The following is a 16011-nucleotide window of genomic DNA, read 5'->3' as shown; positions in this document are numbered from 1 at the left end:
AGCGGCAATTGCGGCCTGTCCAACCCCCAAGACGAAAAATGAGATGAGGCAGTTTTTGAGGCTGGCAGGTTACTACCGAAGGTTCATCCCCCAGCGTGCCAACCTGACCAGCCCACTTACTGACCTCACCCGAAAGTTGCTCCAGATCTGGTCCGGTGGACGGAGCAGTGCCAGCAGGCGTTCGAGAGGGTGAAAACGGCGCACTGTGAGGAGCTGGTCCTCTGCATGCCTGACTTTTTTTTCATCCCTTTCTGCTTGCAGGCGGACAAATCGGGCAGAGGGCTGAGAGCTGTTTTTTCTCAGCAAGTGGGGGGCGTCGACCGCCCCATACTGTACATTACCCGGAAGCTCTCGGACCGGGAGGCGAGGTACAGCAAGGTGGATAGGGAGTGCCTTGCCATCCGGTGGGTGGTCGGCGCCATCCGGTGGGCGGTCGGCGCCCTCCAGTATTACCTCATGGGGCGCTCTTTCAGCCTCTGCTCGGAACACAACCCCCTCCAGTGGCTCCACCGAATGAATGATGCCAACTGGCGGATCACCCGTTGGTATCTCGCTTCAGGGTTTCCCACACATTCAGTTATTTGTGGCGGCCCGCCACGAAAGAATTACGGCCGCCACAAATAGATTTTCCGGCTTTTGACTCGCTCGACTGCTCATAAAAGCAATGGGACTCTCTGTGAATGGAGCTTGTAGTTACAACTTCGGTGCATTGTAACTCCGCCAATTGCACTTAATTCACCTGGTGGGTCAGAAGAAGAAGACGACGACGACGAAGTAAAGAAATAACGGACCGACCGGATCAAAATACGAGGGTAAGACGTCTTGGCAAACAAGTTCAAAAGTGGTCCGAACCTGTGCAGTGTGCTGCACCGACTCGGATTTTCTTCATTTTTATTTTCGGGACTGGGGCAGACGCACGCAGTAACAGTTACCTGTTACCATATCGACGAGCTAACGTGTCCAGGTTATAACCCTGTTGTCAATAAACACATGTGGAGACGGTGCTTCAAATACTGCATTAATACTGAAAGCTAAATTGTGCACTGTCCACTGCAGCATGTGAATGCAATGAAAAGAATAACATCCGAGCCAACCTGCTGTTAAAATGTTGTCCAGGTTAATGTTTTAGCCTTTAAAGGCCCTTCATTTCAACAGGCATGTGATTTTTCCGTCTAAAGTTGGAATTCCGTCTTTTTTAATCTCGGGGGGAAAACATTTTTTTTAAAATGTAAACGATGTCGGTTCTCGAGAGAAAGGACGCTTTCATTCAAATAAAAACATTTTTTATTTGAGTGTTTGTATATCCAAATCTTTGGTTTTTTTTGTTAAAGTTTTTGTCCTTATTTTTTACAACGAAAGACACATTTGCTGGGAGCGTCCTGTCCGGTTTTGGTGACGTCATATTAATCAACTTCCGGTTGTCGTTGCTACAGCATCGATCGATCGATAACTCTGTCTTGAGCTCACAGGCCTAAGCGTCATGTGCTTTAATGTGCGCAGTTTAATGTCATAATTGCTGACACAGTTATGTGGTTATACTCGCTCATATTCGGGTATGTCGTTATTTATCGGAGAAAGATGTTAATGTATTGTTTTAGTGTTAGCATTTAGAATAGCTAGTGCTGGCGAGCTTCTCCGGTCTGTCAGTTTAGACTTAGACAACTTTTATTGATATATAATGGGAATTGTTCTGTGTTATCAATCACGGTTTTACAATAATTTTACGGTCTATTATTATAATTTTTATTGTTTCATGTCTAGTGAAGACTCTTGCTTTTGAAACCGTTTACTTTGAAAGTTTCACTTCCGTTTCCATTTTTATGCGCGTTAATGTTAAATTCCCTGCCACTTTAAAATACCACATGAGTATGGTGGTGAAGGTATGTGGAGGGGGGCGTGGTCAGTGCGCCTCCTTCGGGAAGGTTGTGTGTATGGTCCGGCTACAAAGCTCAGCTGGCAGGTGAGTAGATTGCCCAGCTGGGATGGTTATCGAATCACCGGTCTCCTTTATCGGCAGCGGATAATTAACCCCAATTTTTCTGTCTTACAGGCTCCGGTCGCTGCTGATTCGGGGCTTCCCCCGCAGACAACCCCTCGAAAACTTGGGCAGGTGTGCTGGAGTTGCGGGCAGCATGGTCATGTGCAGCGGGAGTGCCCGCTCATGGAGGTGGCACATGTGATCCGGGTTGTCGGCCCTCCAGCGCTTTCCCCTGGCCTGGGAGAGACGTACTGTGTCCCAGTAAGGGTACAAGGGAGTACACTCCGGGCGATGGTAGATTCGAGCTGTGAACAGTCCATGATCCACTAGAATCTGGTTCAACCCGGGATATTTGAATCAGGCAGCACGGGTGAAAATTAAATGTGTTCATGGTGATGATGGTCCCGGTGGAAATCAATGTACAGTTGTGATCAAAATTATTCAACCCCCACGCAATTTTGGTGTTTTAGCAAGTTCGACATGTATTCCGTATTTTGTTTATAGTCATATCAAATAAAGATTTGTCAAATAGACAAATGCAACTTAAAGTGTAACACTGTATTTTACAAAATACCAAAAAAGGATATTTTTCTCAATATCTCATTGACAAAATTATTCAACCCCCTAGTTACATGCATCTTTAGTACTTAGTAGAACACCCTTTGGCAGTAATTACATCCTTCAAACGTGATACATAACCGGACACAAGCTTCTTGCAACGATCTACAGGTATTCTAGCCCATTCCTCTTGGGCAAAGGCCTCCAGTTCATTCATATTCTTGGGCTTGCGTGCTGCAACTGCCTTCTTCAAGTCCCCCCACAGGTTTACTATAGATACCTGAGGCAGGGAAACAGCCCCAGAGCATGATTGACCCCCCACCATGCTTAACAGTAGGAAAGGTGTTCTTCTCTTTGTAAGCTTCATTTTAACAATGATTCATAGGCCCAAAGAGTTCTAGTTTTGTCTCATCACTCCATAGAACAGTTTCCCAAAACCTTTGGTGTTTGTCCAGATGATTTTTGGCATACTGGAGTCTATTTTTCTTGTTCCTGGTAGTCAGAAGTGGGGTGCACCTGGGAGTTCTGGCATGGAAGCCTTCATCTCGTAGTGCACGCCTTATTGTCTGGGACGAAACCCCCTCTGCAATGTCCTGTTGTAGTTCCTCAGCGGTTACCCGGGGGTTTTTCACCACTGTACGCTTCAAATACCGGACAGCAGTTGCACACAGCATCCTCTTTCTACCACACCCAGGAAGTGTTTCCACTGTGCTTTTAGCTTTAAACTTGCGAATTATGCTCCCAACTGTGTCTCTTGGAATGTGTAATGTCTTTGCTATTTTATATATTTATTCATATCCTTTCTTATGAAGAGAAATTACCTCCTCTCTTGACTTCTTTGACCACTCCCTGGACTTCACCATGTTGCAAATACACCATTGACCAGCTACAAGAAGCTGAGCGTCACAGTCTTTTTCAATCAGTTTAATTGTTGCTCGTTATGGTTCTAATCACATCTACAGGTGTGTTCAACACCTGATTAAAAATACCCTATTCAAATTCTGTTCTTAAGTTATGATCTTCAAGGAGTTGAATCAATTTTGTCAATGAGATATTATGAGAAATGACACTGTTTGGTATGTTACAAAATAAAATGTTGTAATTCAACTTGCATTTCTCTATTTAATGCATCTTTATTTGATATGACTATAAACAAAATATGGAATAATTGTCCAACTTGTTAAAACACCAAAATTATGTGGGGGTTGAATAATTTTGATCACAACTGTAACAAGAGAAAATATAGTGTCGAGGTTCCTGTAAGTGCGCACCTAACGTACCCCTTAATCCTGGGAACTAATTGGGCGGGGTTACATGACTTAGTGAAGCAGTGTGCAGGGGTGCGTTCATGACCAAGGCGTCCGAGGCCATGAGGGGAGCGCTGATGAGAGCAGAGGAAATCCCCCACACAAGCGAGAAGGAGGCCGCTGGCGAGACAGCCCTGAACATTGCAGAATATGAAAAAATAAAAACTGTTTTACGCCTGTACTTCGAGCTCACGAAGACTCTGTAGGTACCAGGGGAACCCAGACTGTCACAATGATTTCAAATGTTTTCAGTCAGTACAGATTGGTGTTCTATCGCAGTATTGTGCATTACAAATTCAAACGTTTTTAGCGCATGTAGCTTATCACTTGCGATGGTTAGCTTTTACGGTTAATACCGCAGCACGCCGCTATGTTACGAGTATCGAAAAATAATTCCTCAGTCAGTACGTGTCCATTCACTAAATAGGTCTGACTTCTCAAATAGTTTGGTTGTAAATAAGCATCTTACAGCCCATGGAAACACCTTAATCCGATCGGGTTCGGTTTTTAAAGAAAGTCGGACTAACACACCTGAATTATGCGATTGGTAACCAGATCTCGAGGCGGGTTGTGCGGCAGGAGAGGACCCTTTTTATCACGCATGCGCCAGGCTCTAGGTGTGGGAAACAACCCAGAAGCAGATACCATTCAATAAAAACCTTAAGCGAAAATTGTCATGAAGAGGAGACTGTTTATTTACTTCACAAATTAAAAGAACAAAACATTTTGAAGTGCATCAAAGGTAGAAAAAAAGAAACTGAGATTTATATAAGAAGGTCGAATGCCGGCTTAATTTTGATAACCGAACGAAATACGAATGAGGTGAAATAGAATGAAGGCGAATATAATTAAGTGTACACAAACCTCTTTATGCTGCATTTGCACAAGCCAACTGATTCACTTTCCACACAATTTTCAAGATAATCCAGAACAATAGTAACCTTCCTCTAGACTTCAGTCGCGGCATGGACAGTCTTTTCCTCGGATTTAAAATCCTTCCATCAATCCACAGAGCCCTTTGGATGAACTTTAAGTCATTCAAAAGTTTTGTTTCCAATATTTTCGTCCGAAAATCCCTCTGAAAAAACTCTTATGCCAGTTTTTAATTCCATCTGCCCCAGTAAATTCTTGGTAGTCGCATGAAATAGCACAATCCAAAATAATTTCTTGATGCTGACTGCTATCTAACATTGGCAAAGCCATTAGAGACGTATTAATTGTAATATGTGCCAATATTACAGCGGAAATCAGTTAAAACAAGTTGTAAGGACCCACAAATGGCTAGGGTGATTATGACCAATAGTTGCATTAGAGAGAGTGCATGGACACTAGGACTTCACACGCAGGTGTGAAAATACAAAAAAACAAACAATTCGAGAAATCAAACTAACTTAGTGCATGGAAAGTTAGTGAGTGTTCGCTCTTACAATAACAATGACGCAACAGCTTGGTCATTATACGAGTTATGGGAAGTAAATTATGTATTGTTGACAGTTTTTGAATGCATTTTTAAAATTATTTAGAGGTAGTCACCAAGAACAAGCAGATTTTTAAATGAAAGAATGTGAAAACAAAAAAAACCTTTTGTTTTCTTGTCTTTCAATGATTGTGAACGACTGGCAAAACTGCAAAAAAGATGCAGTTTCCCTTTAATGATTAGTCGACGAGTCCTATGAAAAGCGACCACATATTTGATGGCTGTAATTTTTCTCCAACAACTTTTAAATGCAGCTTAGTTATTTAAATTATTATTATTAAAATGGACAGCTAGGAGCGGTTGGGAGAGTGGCCGTGCCAGCAACCTGAGGGTTCCTGGTTCGATCCCAACCTCCTACCAACCTCGTGATTACCAACCTCGTGATTTCCGTTGTGCAAGACACGTCACCCATGCGCCTGATTGGTCGCCGTTAGGGCCTTGCATAGCAGCAGCTCCTGCCATCAGTGTGTGAAAGTGTGTGTGAATGGGTGAATGTGGAAATACTGTCAAAGCGCTTTAAGTACCTTGAAGGTAGAAAAGCACTATACAAGTATAACACATTTACCATTTAGTTGTATTAATTCCCGAGCCCGGCCACCGCTGCTGGTCACTACTCCCCTCATCCCCCAGGATGTGGAACAAGGGGATGGGTCAACCTAGAGAGTAACTTCACCACATCTAGTGTGTGTGTGACTATCAGTGGTACTTTAACTTTAAAGGTGCCATATGTAACAAATAAATGTCAAGTCATCATTAAATGGCCCAGATATGTCCAAAGGGATTAATAAATCATGTTCTTTTCGAATACCTTTATAACTGGTAACTATAGTTCAGCCGGGATACGCTCATTTCAAAATTTGATTTACAGGCCAAAAATATATTATTATTATTAATATTATTGTTTTCATTTCAATGCCCCGCCCTCCACTGTTTGACCAATCAAAAAATCTGTGTGTGTCACATCCAGGTTGCCAGTTACGCACCGCCCTCTTCGTCGAGCCACCGGTAAAATTACTAAAAATCTCAGACCTTAATAAATCGAAATGGTGCCGTTACTATTCTCAACTTATTCATGACAAAGCCAGGAACAAAACGAGGATTTTTATCGGTGATGCCTTTGACAGATGGAGATGATAGAAGGCGGAGGAAATTTTTTATACATGCTAATTTCCTCATTGATAGGTAAGTTAGGCATTTAGATTTCTTTATTACTTGTAATAAATGGAAATGGACACGTTGAATACAAACCATAATGTCCAAATCAGTCTATGATCTTGTCTAACCAAGCTATTATGTTCCTGCAACGAATGTTTAGGAGGAGCAAAGCACCATTACACAAGTGCAATGCTTACTTAGCATGCTAGCGTGGTCAATGACACATCGACATATAGGCTAACCGGAGAAAAATATATATCCGTTAGCCTGTATGTCGATGTGTATTCCAACTGACAGGGCAACATATATTTTCGACAAATAAAACCTATGTGGATATGGGTAGTCCATCCATCCATCCAATTACTACCGCTTGTCCCTTTCGGAGTCGCTAGAGCCTATCTCAGCTGCATTCGGGCGGTAGGTGTCAGTGCCTGTTTCATTCTCAATATGCTGATACACTGAGGAAATGCGTTCCAACATTAGCACGGCTAATTGCGGTTTCTGGTACTGTATGTACATCAAACACATATGTGGTGGCTTAGCACAATATAATGCATTGCATGTAATGATTTTTCTACTTTGTGTACTGACAAGGTAGTAGGCCATATGATTAACGCGTAACATAGTTTTTGCGTAACGTGGGTTGGCGAATAGAATTTCACTCTGCACTGAAAGATGGTGATGTGCGTACATGGAAGAGAATGCAATGCGTCAGGTTAGATGCAACATGGATTTATGATGAACGAAATGGGGCGGTAATTTTACTTTTGGTCTTGGCTTGCCATCAAAGAAGGCCTATGCGATATATAACATACTATATATTATTACAGGGAAGGAAATAAGTATTTGAACACCCTGCTATATTGCACGTTCTCCCACTTAGAAATCATGGAGGGGTCTGAATTTTTCACAGTAGGTGCATGTCCACTGTATGAGAGATAACTATAAGAAGAAAAATCCAGAAATCACAATCTATGATTTTTTAACAATTTATTTGTGTTATAAAGCTGAAAAAAGGTATTTGAACACCAACATTAATATTTGGTAGAGTAGCCTTTGTTTGCAATTACAGAGGTCAAAGGTTTCCTGTAGTTCTTCAGTAGGTTTGCACAGACTGCAGGAGGGATTTTGGCCCACTCCTCCACACAGATCTTCTCTAGATCAGTCAGGTTTCTGGGCTGTCGCTGAGTAACAGAGACTTTCAGCTCCCTCCAAAGATTTTCCAATTGGATTTAGGTCCGGAGACTGGTTAGGCCACTCCAAAACCTTGATATGGTTCTTACGAAGCCACTTCTTGGTTTTCCTGGCTGTGTGCTTTGGGTCATTGTCATGTTGGAAGATCCAGTCACGACTCATCTTCAATGATCTGACTGAGGGAAGGACGTTTTTGGCCAAAATCTCACAATACATAGCTGTAGTCATCCTCTCCTTAATACAGTACAGTCGTCCTGTCCCATGAGCAGAAAAACACCCCCAAAGCATGATGCTACCACCCCCATGCTTCACAGTAGGGATGGTGTTCTTGGGATGGTACGCATCATTCTTCTTCCTCCAAACACGCATAATGGAATTATGACCAAAAAGGTCAATTTTGGTCTCATCTGTCCACAAAACTTTCTCCCATGACTCCTCTGGATAATCCAAATGGTCATTGGCAAACTTAAAACGGGCCTTAACATGTGCTGGTTTAAGCAGGGGAACCTTTCGTGCCATGCATGATTTCAAACCATGACGTCTTAGTGTAATACCAAAAGTGACCATGGAAACAGTGGTCCCAGCTCTTTTCAGGTCATTGACCAAGTCCTGCCGTGTAGTACTGGCCTGATTCCTCACCTTTCTTAGCATCATTGAGACCCCACCAGGTGATATCTTGCATGGGGCTCCACTCCGATTAAGATTGACCGTCATGTTTAGCTTCTTCCATTTTCTAATGATTGCTCCAACAGTAGACCTTTTTTCACAAAGCTGCTTGGCATTTTCTCCAGAGCCCTTTCCATCCTTGTGGAGTTGTGCAATTTTGTCTCTGGTGTCTTTGGACAGCTCTTTGCTCTTAGCCATGCTGACTGTTTGGGTCTTACTGATTGTATGGGGTGGACAGGTGTCTTTATGCAGCTAACCACCTCACACAGGTGCATCTGATTCAGGATAATACAGTGGAGTGGAGAAGGACATTTAAAGGCAGACTAACAGGTCTTTGAGGGTCTGAATTCTAGCTGATAGACAGGTGTTCAAATACTTATTTTCAGCTGTATCACAGAAATAAATTGTTAAAAAAATCATAGATTGTGATTTCTGGATTTTTTCTTTTTAGGTTCTCTCTTATACAGTGGACATGCACCTACCGTGAAAATTTCAGACCCCTCCATGATTTCTAAGTGGCAGAACTTGCAAAATAGCAGGGTGTTCAAATTCTTATTTTCTTGACTGTATATATAATTATTTCAACGGTGGTCCGTGTTGTCAAACCAGACATTTTAGCAGGGTAAAGCCAACAATCTGTCCCGACTCCCAATGAAAATATTGCTGCGTAACTTTACAAATATTGATACCTAAAGTCTGTCTGTGTGTGTGTGTGTGTGTGTGTGTGTGTGTGTGTGTGTGTGTGTGTGTGTGTGCGTGCGTGCGTGTGCACGCGTGATTAGCGTTTGTTATTTTGCTCTCTTTTTTTTTATTCTACTGCCGACTAACGCTGCTTTAAAAAGTACTTGAAATTATTTAGACAAAGTTTAGGTAGTTGACTTTGGCTGAAATTATAGTTATTTTTCACACAACTTTCTATCAACGAGGTTGAGTCCGCATCATCCAGACGTCTGACATCTTGCCTCCACTATAAATGCTCACACATCACAGATGTGTGAGCATTTTTTACTACCATAAAAAAAACAAGGTCCGCTTTGCAAAATGAGCAAGGTATTCATGCCTTTAACACAGTGGTTCCCAAAGTGGGCGGTACCGCCCCCCTGGGGGCGGTGGTAAGATCTGGGGGGGCGGTGAGGAAGAAGGGGGCGGTAGGGGGGCGGCAGTCCGAAGTCGACGTCAGAAGTTCGAACGTTTGTTTGACGATTTGTACACAACACGTGCAGCAGGACGAGTCAGTGGACGACGCATCAGGGTCCGGTTACCACACGCCGCTCTGGCCCAGTCAGATCCGTCGTAGATCCGCGGGGATCTACGACTTCTTCTTAGTGAGTTCTAGCCTGATGTTGAGAAGCTTATGTCCCTGCACCAAGCACATCCATCCCATTAATATTAAGTGTGAGACAATGAAGGTTACTGGTGGAATGTTTATTTACCATTCTATGTTGCTGAAACAGTTAAAATTGCTAAAAAATAAATTGGTTTACTAAATTGGGGTTTATTTGTGAAATACACATTTGTGTTTAACCTTTCTCTTTTCAAATTGCAGCATACCAAATATCAAGAAAGAGGTGTTTGTTTCCATATGTGTCTGTGGGGGTTGCGGGGGATTGGGGGGGGTTGGGGGTGGGGGGTGGGATGGGGGGCGCCAGCCTGCAAAAGTTTGGGAACCATTGCTTTAACAGGACTAGGAGGACATGTTCTCACACTTTACATTTTTTCACGGCAATGTTTTTGTTAGTTGCGCCGTGGATCTGCTTCCGCCCAGAAAAACACGATTGATGACTTCAAGACTATTGTCGACAAAAATGATTGGAGACAAATTTTATTGTCTACAATGTCGACTAATCGTTGCATCCCTAAATGGGACCAGAAATTATCAGGTAAATCAAATTTGACAACCAAGTGTTCCAAAAGATGTTCCAGTATGGCCACACTTGGTCAAAACCTTTACAAACTCCATGCAAATAACCCTCCATTGTTTCCTAACGGTATTTTGTCTCTGAGGACAGTTTTCTCATGATTGTTGTTGAACTAAAGACCTTGAAAAAAACATAAAAAAGGCACAATCCTGAAATGTCGTTGATGCACGGCCCACATCTAGTACATGTTTACTTTTGCTCCGTTACATTATTAAGGTATTGACTATGATAAATAAATGAAATAATGTTCGATCGGTTGTTCCGGACAAATAAAATATATATATATTTATATATATTAAGTGTGACGAATATACAATCTTCTCTTTAAAAAGAATATATATATATATATATATATATATATATATATATATATATATATATATATATATATATATATATATATTCTTTTTAAAAAGAATATATATATATATATATATATATATATATATATATATATATATATATATATATATATATTCTTTTTAAAGAGAAGATCGTATATTCGTCACACTTAATAACAATCAAAAAAGTAATGTTGCTCTACTTACGGTACTGGAATGGTAATGATCACATCGTTGAGCTCCAGGCTCTCCTCCTGCAGCTCATACTCAATGTTGACATCACAACCGCTGCCGCTCTCTGAAGGCCAGCAGTTTACTGAGGGATGCATGACAGTTACTGCAGGTATTTTACAATGCAAAACAATGACATGCATTTGTTAAAAAGGGACAAAAGAGTTGATATATAGGGTTGGATAATGTGGCCTAAAATTAAGATTTCCAACTTTTGTCCAAGTCCCTTAGACTTACTGGTTAAAGGTATGAGTGACTCGTCTGTGGTCTGTAGTCTCCATTTAAGCACGCCAACGTCGTTGTTGAGAGGGAACGCCTTCTCTGGGTTTTTCAGGCCAATCACTGACTCAGCGGTGAATAACTTCTTGTCCACATTTGGATGTGTCTAAGGGCACACAATGGTATTTGATTGTCAGATATGGTGAGAATATTCGTAATATTATTTGTAAAACTAGGAACAAGTGGCTGATTATGAGCAGGGTTTCCCCTACATGTTAAGATCACAGCACAATGCCAGGGCAAAATTACTGCCGCCACACCTTCAAAAAAAAGTTTTATTTATTTTATTTTTTGAATACATGACATTTTTTTTACAACATTATAAAAATAATATATATTGTATGAATGTATATACCGTATATAGTGTAATATTTACATACTTTTGGCTATAATAATATCATAAAAATGTTCAGTGTTTTATTTTTTTAAATTTGTATTTAAATCTCCTGTCAAAAGCACGTCAGCAGCTGGTCGCGCACCTAAACGAGTAAACAGCTGGCAAAAGTAAGGAGAGAAAGTTGAAGAGAAAGGTATTTTAAGTTAACTAATACATTTCTTGTTTAAGACAGCGTAAACAACCCTCAAACCTCCATTTGGACATCTCTGGGTTTGGTCTTTGCCCTCCAGTTTCCTCCCAAATACCAAAAATATGCATGTTATGTTCATTGGGGACTACAAATTGTCCACAGATATAAATTTGAGTGTGAAGGATTGTCTACCTGCACCCTGTTATTGGCTATGCTAATTTGAGTTAGCTTGTCAATGAGCTCGTTCATTATACATTAGCATTTAACTGGCGGCATTAAAGCTCAAACCTCATCCTGCATAATTGTATTGCTTTTTTCAGTTCATTCCAAATTATATTATTAATCTAACGTGACTCCTTTATGTATGTGCCCTTCATACTTTTAGTGTTGGTTATAAAGTGACTTCATTGTGAAGAATATTAACAAAAACAACAAATTATTTTTTTCATATCCAACTCAAAGGATTGTTTACATATTTGGCAAACTAAATTGCAACATTTAGGGAGGGCAGAATAACAATACAATAAGCAACAATTGAAGCTGCACTGAACAAAGAGAGCACAGTCGACCAAGTCAAATTCCTTAGGTTAAAGCAGATTGTGATTCTGATGGTTTAACAAAACATATTACTATTAATATTATTATTGGCATTAATAACACAAATATTTTTTTAAAAAATATATTTCTTAAGACATTTGATTAGTATTTTTTTAATCAAATATATGCATCATTGCAAATCAAAATGATCATGTCATATATATATATATTATATTATATAATATATATACATATATATGTATATATATATATATATATATATATGTATATATATATATATGTATGATGTCATATTGACCATGCCCCCAACGCCACGTTAATAGTGGCAATCTAGGGGAAACCAGGATGTTGGTTATATGTAAAAGACCAAACAATGCCTTTAAGCCTGAAATTAATTACTGGTTAAGAAAGACAATTCTTAAAAGCATTTTCTAACACAGTACTTCTCAAATAATGGAGCGGGCCACCCTGGAGTGGCAACGTGAGGGTCTGGGGCCCTAAGAGGCAAGCAGTGTTGGGACTAACGCCGTTATTTTCAGAATAACTTGTAGTCTAACGCGCTGTTTTTTATATTCAGCGACTCAGTTACCGTTATTAAATTTTGCGTTACTGCGTTATTTTTTATGTAGTATTGGCTAGAAACAGAAGATCTGAGTGTGTTTTATTGGAGAGGTGCAGTGTCATCCTTCTGAATCTTCCTGTGTCACAAGGGAGAGAAGAGGCGGGCTGTTTGTGGGTGGAGCGGGGGACGTGTCTGTTTACTAACAACACATCATGGCGGAACCAAAGTCAAGTTTCTTAAGATGGAGCTATTCTCACTACTTTTCTTTTGTCGACCACAAAGAAAATAACATTTTAGTTAAATGTAAGTTGCGTCTTGGATCAAAGATCTTATCTACTGCCCAAAACAGCAATTTAAATCTGCTGAAACACCTACAAAAGCAACACGTTTCGACGAAGCTTGTAAAGAGAGACACAATTCATCTTCACCTCCACCTCCACCTAAGGATTTTAACAGAGGCACGGCTAGCCAGGGCAACATTGATAGAGCCATCGCAGCGTATGTACTAGAAGACATGCAGGCTATTTCTACAGTGGAGTCACCCAATTTTAGGAAGCTAATTCGCATGATACCGGCGTAAAACAGCAAATGGCATGGAAAACATGTTCCAAGTACCTGGACAGCGAGGACATAAAAATGGAAAGCGAGTCAAAGAAAACTCTCCAAACTCTGCCTCTGCTCATCATTCAGCACTGAAGGTACACACACTGTCAATTATTTTATATACTGTTGCTCTTTCATTCTAGACTTCTTAAGTGTTTGATTATCACATCACTCTAAATGTATAGACTATAAAGAGAGACATCAAGAGAGACAAGCGGTGGAAAACGGTTGAATGGATTTGAGATTTATAGAATAGCTTTTAAGTTTACTCCTATTTCTGGTGGCAAATAGTTGTTGTTGGTTATTGTGCCACCGTGGAAACGCTGCAGACAAAATTTGCTTTACAAGAACGTATATTTTCTTACCTCAGCCAAGAGGTTATGTTTTCACCAGGATCGGTTTGTTTGTTAGCAACATAACTCAAACAGTAGATTTTGATGAATTTTTCAGGAATAAAATTCCTCTCATCTTCTATGAACACCCCCACCTTGTCGGCTCCAAGCTGCGCAAAGGATTTGGGGATTTTCAGAAACGGCCAAAGTGAATGCAGCAGAAAAAACTTCATTTTTTGTTTGACACAGTCACACGTCACAGTTTTATTGTGAAGACTTTGAAACCGCATTATCTTCAATACCGTTACACCTCTAGCATAAAGCCAAATATTTTTTTTAAGTAGGTTATTGCATATTACTCTAAAGGGTGGCACAAAAATGTAAAGTGACAGTCTAGAAGTAACAAGATTTCCTTCAATTATTATTTTCACAGTTTTATACATTTATAAAATATAAAAATTGCAAATCGAATCGCAATTTTGGAGAGAAAAATTACAATTAGGCTTTTTTTTTTTCAAAACCGTGCAGCCCAACTACATAGCCCTAATACATAACCCTTCAACTTACTGATCATGAGGATATAAAATAAATATTGCCTACTTATCATTAGGATTTCAATTCAGAAGGAGAGAACCTGTTTTGTCTCCCAGAGGGGTTGTACAAGGATGTGTTTATATCACAGAATACAAACCTACTTGCAATTGTAATCCTTTACTGTCATTATTGACAATAATGAGTCGGATGCGTCCATTCTTGTCATCAGTAACGCGGAGTGTTACCATCCCCAGCAGCTCCATGTTTTGCAGCCCGCCGTCACGCCCACAAGTCAGTGATATCTTCTCTTCAACACGCAGATGTACACTGTGTTAAAAGAAAAATGAAAATTGCAGTAATAAGTATACCTAATGCGTACAAAACAGTTAAAGATGGCTAAAAGATAGACAGTGTTGTTGTGGGACTAAGTATTTTTGCGTTTTTTCTATTTATTTTATGCATTAGTTTTCTTTTCAAGTCTTTGTAATGAATCAATCAAAAGTAAGTAGCAGCTTATCGTTAATTTTGGACTATAAGCTGCTATTTTTATAAAACAGTAAGGCTAGTTTATGGATTTTTCTTTGCTCTCGGCCGTAATGTTTTGAATTCAAATACTTTTCAATAGACACTGAAAACGTGTGTAATTGTTTGTGCTGTTGCGCCATCTTTTTGACGAGTCCGCTCACAGTAGGAGTTGTGGATTGAATGCCTACAGTACACATTTCCTACTGTTGAGTGCTTTCAAACGGAAGTACACATGCCGTTCTGCCTTCTAGTCGCCTATAGCATTCCTACTTGTATATATTCTTCATTCATCTCTCCAAGCAATGTTTGTTAAATTTTACAATATAACTAAAACCGATTATATTGACTAAAACGTCCCATTTGTGATGTCTGTAGGAGTGTTTTCATGCATATTTGTACGTGCTATTCTAATGGAATCTCGCTAAGACGTTTACAAGTGCCTGTGTTAGTGTTATTAACTTACAATGGAATTATTTTCGTATCGTTTCAGTTTCACAAATTCCTCAGTAAATTGACCAAAACATCACCGTGGACTTACAGTCTATTTAGCTGATTGGAGAGCTCGTTTCCGGAACTAATGGGTCCATGACGATGACTGCGTTTTTGTTTGATCAGACGTTTTACTACCAAATTGCAAGCACTGTTTAGAAGCAATTAAGGTGTACAAATTAACATTTACAAAACCTTGTTGTATAGATAACTAATTTTGCAAAGTATAGATTAGGGCTGGGCGATTTAGCCTTTTTTTAATATCTCGGTATTTTTAGCCCATATAGCGATACACGATATATATCTTGGTATTTTGCCTTAGCCTTGAATTAACACTTGATACATATAATCACAGCAGTATGATTCTGTGTCTACATTAAAACATTCTTCTTCATACTGCATTAATATAGACTCATTTTAAACTTTCATGCAGAGAAGGAAATCACAAATAAGTCAATTGACCAAAACTGTATTTATTAAACATTTATTAGCAGGTGATTTTTCAAATGCTGCAGTAATGCTACTTTTGGTAGCAACGCTTGTGCCCCACACTTGACAAATTTAAGTTGTCTATTCGACATAGTCCCGCTTGAAGCCCAACAACCGCCAGACGATGGACCCCTTGCTGTTTTTCTTGGGAATTAATTCTTCCTACATTTGTTACCAGATTCGCACCTTCTTTCTCTCGTATTACTGCTAGCATCACAGCTAACGTTACCCATGCTGCTACCTCTCTGCTAGGCGAGGGCGTATACGTATGTGACGTATGACGTGAC

The 16011-nt window shown here is 40.0% G+C and overlaps 1 protein-coding gene across 1 annotated transcript in view; it reads right to left on the bottom strand.

The window, feature by feature from the left end:
• Positions 1-16011, bottom strand: part of LOC133564425 (coatomer subunit delta) — a 40239-nt gene that overhangs the window by 11508 nt on the left and 12720 nt on the right. Inside the window, exons 6-8 of the mRNA XM_061918746.1 lie at positions 14383-14548; positions 11064-11211; positions 10803-10911 (exon numbers count right to left, since the gene is read on the bottom strand). Coding sequence (XP_061774730.1) covers positions 10803-10911; positions 11064-11211; positions 14383-14548 — 423 coding nt within the window. The remainder of the gene's footprint in view (positions 1-10802; positions 10912-11063; positions 11212-14382; positions 14549-16011) is intronic.

This window comes from Nerophis ophidion, linkage group LG13, assembly GCF_033978795.1.
Source record: "Nerophis ophidion isolate RoL-2023_Sa linkage group LG13, RoL_Noph_v1.0, whole genome shotgun sequence".
In the NCBI taxonomy this organism is placed as follows: Eukaryota; Metazoa; Chordata; class Actinopteri; order Syngnathiformes; family Syngnathidae; genus Nerophis; species Nerophis ophidion.
The sequence above is the reverse complement of the archived record's forward strand: the minus strand, read 5'-3'. Positions and strand labels throughout refer to the sequence as shown.